The sequence below is a fragment of the Ylistrum balloti genome, unplaced genomic scaffold, assembly GCF_031769215.1.
Source record: "Ylistrum balloti isolate Yb309-2 unplaced genomic scaffold, AGI_CSIRO_Ybal_v1 Utg371462, whole genome shotgun sequence".
Lineage (NCBI taxonomy): Eukaryota > Metazoa > Mollusca > Bivalvia > Pectinida > Pectinidae > Ylistrum > Ylistrum balloti.
Window position 1 is genome coordinate 19,858 of NW_026782763.1, and position 5,922 is coordinate 25,779.

At 33.3% G+C, this 5,922-nt stretch overlaps 1 protein-coding gene across 1 annotated transcript; it reads left to right on the forward strand.

Annotated features, from left to right (window-relative positions):
* The first annotated feature begins 1,201 nt into the window (after positions 1-1,201).
* On the forward strand, positions 1,202-5,258 carry LOC132562604 (G2/mitotic-specific cyclin-B-like). Its single transcript, XM_060227354.1, has 8 exons — positions 1,202-1,280; positions 2,124-2,459; positions 2,704-2,958; positions 3,250-3,408; positions 3,833-4,069; positions 4,306-4,446; positions 4,748-4,852; positions 5,065-5,258. Exons 1-8 carry the CDS (start codon positions 1,257-1,259, stop codon positions 5,173-5,175), a joined length of 1,368 nt encoding a protein of 455 aa, XP_060083337.1. The 5' UTR covers positions 1,202-1,256; the 3' UTR covers positions 5,176-5,258.
* Positions 5,259-5,922: the final 664 nt, after the last annotated feature.

The following is a 5,922-nucleotide window of genomic DNA, read 5'->3' on the forward strand; positions in this document are numbered from 1 at the left end:
TTTACTAATTGGCATTTGACAGAAAATGGTCTGCACAACTTATATTATGTGAAACAAAAATATTGAAAATGAAATTGAATTAATCATTGATTCCATTTCATCATATTCTGTGCTGTAAAATTCATGATAGTGCTCTCTTCATCAAATTTAATTAGTCAATATTCCTGTTGCCATGGTATAAACAAAATTGTTTTAAATGATATTCCATAATATATATATATTATCATATATACTCAAGTTAAGAGATGTAGGTGACCAATTTATTTTGGTTCTAAACTCTGGATTGTAAAACAATAGGATATAAATCTATAACATAACCATAAAATGATGGGCTTTAAAAGTTATACATTTTGTTTTTATTTTTTTTTTTTTAACTTTCTAAAGACGAGGCATAACAAACTCAACTCAAAAGACCTTTCATTTAGCTTAGTGTGGAAAGCAACCCAAATATTTGTGAGGACAGTTTTCGCCAACTGTCTGCCTTCGTTACGTTTATTCAAAATTTTGCATCAGTTATATAACATGTTGAGACTGACCAATTTATTTTATAATCCTTTTATAGTCACTAACTTTTCAACTACATCTCATCTGGAAACGTTCGATATTTCTACGTTTCGTTGTATTATTTCTGTTGGTCCTACATTATCTTCTGCAACACAGTTACCACGAATGAAGTTATCTATTTTCAGGATGATAATTATGCAAATTGACTACAGCATAATAATGAATAATCAATAAAGAATGGGAGGGTCAACCCTGTGACAACTGTTAGCACCTTTGACAGGTATGAGCACGAGAATATTTACTTGCCTAAACAGGTGCTTTCAGCCAACAACACTGTAGTATTGGACAATGTAAGAGACATTCCGAATGATACCGGAAGCACAACATTTTGTTTGTAAAATATCTATTATTTTCATTACACCTTTTGGAATAGTAAAACTTCGTATTCTTCTATCATTTTTTATAAGAGAAATTCATAGAACCAGGCCAACGAATTTGTTGCATAGAATATGAATTATCGAATTGTTGCTACAAATCATCAACATCATTGACCAATCAAAAACATGTTGATTTCAGCGATTGGCCAATGAAATGTGTGCCGCATTTATTTGAATGCTGTTCCGAACTACACTGATGCTTATGGGATAGTTTGCTGTGGAAATAGGCAGAGTGCGGCTGAGCTGACAATTCATGCAGTGTTTTCACAGCATCAAAAGCATTACGCATTTACAAAAGCAACCAAAAGACTAATCATGGCTGTTACAAGAGCACAGTCGGTAAGTATGAAAACATTTTATTTTTCTTGTTGTAGTAATTTTGTAAAATAAGTAATGTCCTTCAACATAAACAAAGTCGGACATGTTTTCGTGCTATGCTTGGATTCGTTTCGAAGTTATTTCCGCTGTGTCTTCAGTGTTACGGCATATTTTCACGACTTTAGTTACATATTATTTATCTTATGGACTGTATCTTTGAATTCAGGGTGCATGGTATTTTTACAGCTTTCTTGTTTTCGAGTTTTTTTACTGTGATATAAGGGCGGCTGTGCACTGCTTGCAGGTACGAACATGTTTTAGTGCTTCATTCTAAACGGACTGGTCGGCGAAAATAATCTCATGCACTCAGTAATACGATTTATAAAAGAACCGAAGAAGGTTCAAAATTAATCCACTTTCAGTTATATTTTATCGAAAAATTTGGGTACCCAATATACAATTTCTTTATTATCTGTAGTAAATATTAATAACGGCATTATTTCGTAAATCGATCGGAATAATGTTTTTATGTGTCTTTTCCAAAAATATTTCATTTTGTAATTTCTGCTCTGAAAAAGCACGAGAATGATTACCTATAATCACACATCAAGAATTTGAAGTCTATGATGTATGTTCACATTTCTTCAGATGTGCTTTTTTTCATTTCAGTAATCTTCATCTCTGCTTTCTTTTAATGTTATCCAAAGTAACAAATTGAGATAATTCTCATATTGAATAACTGCCATTAAGAATATATCCATGTTATCAAAGGACTGCACATTTAAACTGATGATAACCGTTAGTTCTGCATCCTGATTCTGATCAAAGTTCTTTAGTTTAATTTTAACTGTTTTTTGTTTCCAGGCGAATATAGCAAATATGCTTCAACAGAACGTCAAAATAGCGATCAACAAAGAAAATCCAGACTTGAAGGCCCTGACGACGAAAACAAATGGCGTTGGTTTGGTCGCACGCCCAGTGTCACATGCTGGACAAAGATCAGCCCTTGGGGACATTCGCAACAAAGTGTCTGCCATATCAATAGACCCAAGCAAAAAACAAACTGCCATAAAAAAAGAAATTGTTCAATTATCAAACAAACTGCAATCTCAACAATCATTGGTGCTAAACAAAACAAAAGCCACATCTTCCCTAAAATCATTAATAGAGACGCAAACAGACTACGCCAATGTTCATCTGGTAAGTATAAGCAATATTGGTCAGTTTTTATATTTCATGATAAACTTGTGAATGTGTTCATGACAATTTATCATTTACAAATAAAAGTTATCAAAAACATAATTTTTATACATTGAAAACAAATTTTCAAGATCCCTCATTGGGCAGAAAAGTGACTTCCTCCAGAAATTGTAATATTAACAAGTATTAAAAATTTCGAACTTTGCTTTTCATTGAATTTTTTAATTTTTTTAATCTTTGTCAGGATGCAGAAGAACCTGTTCACAAGCCAGAACCAAAGATTCCAGAAGTATTACGGTCAATGCCATCACAACCATCCACAGTATCCTTGTTGCCGGTTGCTTCAGTACCAGAATGTATGGACATCAGTGATGACAAACCAGAAGCATTCTCTAAAGCCTTGCTCAAGGTGCAAGATATTGATGCGAACGACAAAGAAAACCCACAGCTAGTCAGTGAATATGTCAACGACATCTACAACTATATGAGGCATTTAGAGGTATGAAAATATCCCCTCATGAAATCTTCACAGAATATAGCTCTGCTTGTTTTTTGTATTGAAAGTTAAGGATAGAAATGTAGAAGAATGCTTTTCTGTGTGCATTTGAAGCTGAATAATTAGTCCCGTTATAAGAATTGGAGACTTGACTTCACATTATAGAGAAAAATCTCATCATTTTTTAAATAAGTTGTTTCTGTTGGTAAAAGACTTTATATTTGTACGCGTTATTGTATTCATTTATCAGATTCAGAAATTTGAAATGTCTATATAATTTTGATTTATGTAAAGGAGAAGTACATGGTACGACCAAACTACCTTGAAGGACAGGAAGTTTCAGGCAAGATGCGAGCCATTCTCATTGACTGGCTATGTCAAGTTCATCACAGATTCCATCTCCTTCAGGAAACCCTCTACCTCACAGTAGCCATCATAGACAGATTCCTACAGGTAATTTAGACAGCTAGGTCATGTTCCAGGATTTGTACAATCCTAAAAGGGATTTGTATTGTGGTATTGTTATATTTTGACTGCTAATGTTTTTAAAGCAGATTTTCTGAACAATCTAAATGACATTTTTGTACCATTATCAAACAAAATGAATGAAATTGAGCAGATGTTTCATATATTTGTTGAAAATGACCCAGTAATGGTAAACTTAATAATAATAATTGTCATACAGCAGTTTGTCAATTTGTAATTAAGAATTAATATACCTGCTATATGTATGTAATAATCTAAAGCAAATGCCCTATTTAATTCCCTCAGTATAAAAACTCAATATTTAGAAACAAATTATATAGTTTTTACTTAGATTACAAACAACTTTCATTTTCATTGGAACTATATCTTAAGGTATCTGATCATTTTTCAGTTGTGTCCTGTTCCCAGGAATAAACTTCAATTAGTGGGAGTAACCTGTATGTTAATAGCATCAAAATATGAGGAAATGTATGCTCCAGAATTAGCGGACTTTGTTTATATTACGGACAATGCTTATCAAAAGAAAGACATTCGGGACATGGAAGCCAAAATTCTCAGGGCATTAGATTTCAATATGGGGAAACCTCTGTGTTTACATTTTCTGCGACGGGATTCTAAAGCAGGACAGGTGAGTCCTCATTTATATGGAGTTTGCGTGCTAGCTCCATAGAGTAAACGACCGGTTGAATTATTAAACCTGCTGTTGCTGGCTCAGTCTGATTATTTGAAAATTCACTGAAGATCTAAAGGAAGTTTAACATAATGTAGTTGAAATCATGAAATACCCAAAACAATTATCGTCCAGCATTTTAATATTTCACTAGATAAATATCCACTATTTTAACTGATCTGTTCTTTTTGAAGGTTGATGCCATGAAACACACACTCGCCAAATACCTGATGGAGTTGACCATTGTAGAATACGACATGGTGCATTATAATCCCTCAGAAATTGCTGCTGGTGCCCTCTGTCTTTCTATGTTGCTTCTCGATGGCAGCAAATGGGTATGTACAACTTCTAGCAAGGGAGATAACTTGTGGAATTTCTTTATTATTATAAGATTCAAATATAAGATTTGTTCAAAATTGTTTTTCAGAAGTGTTGTTAGAATCTAGATAAAAATACCCAGGATTTTTTAATACTCATACATCCGATATTTCATGGTTACACAAGATATGCAAATTGTTGAACAATTTATCGGAGCATCCATTTCTGTTAAATACAATACCGTACCAAATAATTAACGATTCTTGTTCATGTTGCAACAAGACTACCCTTAAGTAATTGTGTTCAATCCTTCCACAGACGGACACGTTAAGTCACTACAGTTCTTACACAGAAAAGGACCTGATGCCCATGGTCCATAAATTATCAACTCTAGTCATCAAAGCAGACAAAAGCAAACTCACAGTAAGTAAATATTACAAGAAATAACTGACTATTTTCCCTAAATATTTAGGTTCAATTTTAACAAATTTGTGCAAATGCAAGAAATTATTTAACAAATTTGTTCCCATATCATTTAGAATTTTTTATTGTGAATGGCAGAAATATTTATCTTTGGACCAAGTTCAAAAAGAAAAAAAAAGTTTTGGTATTATCATATCTTTTCTTTGTTACAGGCGGTAAGAACAAAATATGCTAGTTCAAAGTTCAACAAAATCAGCACCATCTCAGAACTACAGTCTCAAACATTGATAGACTTGTCAACAGCTGCAGAGACTGCATCCTGAGGCAGTGTTGTCAGAAATCATTCCCCATATGAGCATTTCCTGTGATGTACTTCGGTGCGGCATGAACAGACACTTGCAATAAGGCAGAGTGACCATTTCCAATGCCAAGCTGAAAAAGTTTTTAAATTTTTGCGGATATATGAGAAAGCCTGTGTTTGGTTGATGCACATGAATGGAGTTATGAAGTGTTTTTCACCAGGATTGGGTGTTGCAGAAAATGCATGCAAGAATTCCCACAAAGGGATGCAGGTGTTTAGTAGTTGATCTGTATATATGTTGTAAGTGAATGATTGTGATAGGTGTCTGCATGAATGAATGTTTACTGTGAATGATGTGATAATGCATTTTTAGATGTATTGAAAATATTTTTATAGTGAGCATGATGACCTAGAGTATGATTGAACAAGTTGACTGATCATGACAAAAAAAAATATTTCTAAAAGTTTCTTTGCAAAATTGCAGTTAGTGAGTTTTTCAGTTGGCAAGGAACTGTTGCAGATAAGTTCTTCCAAAGATAGAATTCTAATTGTTTATACATATGTTAGAAACAGGCAAATTTGTACACACAAGTTCATCTGGTTTTTTGCTCATTATTTCTGTCTCATTGTTGGAAATGTTAACTTGTTACGATTACATTTCTGTGATCTCTTGTGTATTGGTCAGAGTAATTGGTTTGTCCCACATTTGCAAATAATTTTATGGCAATTTTCTGAACATTGTACAACACCTTTTAAATTTTTTAAAGTT

Coding starts and splice junctions, on each gene's coding strand:
- LOC132562604 (XM_060227354.1), top strand. CDS start 1,257: ATGGCTGTTACAAGAGCACAGTCG. Junction 1,281..2,123: donor CTGTTACAAGAGCACAGTCG/GTAAGTATGAAA, acceptor TTTTGTTTCCAG/GCGAATATAGCAAATATGCT. Junction 4,070..4,305: donor GGGATTCTAAAGCAGGACAG/GTGAGTCCTCAT, acceptor TTCTTTTTGAAG/GTTGATGCCATGAAACACAC.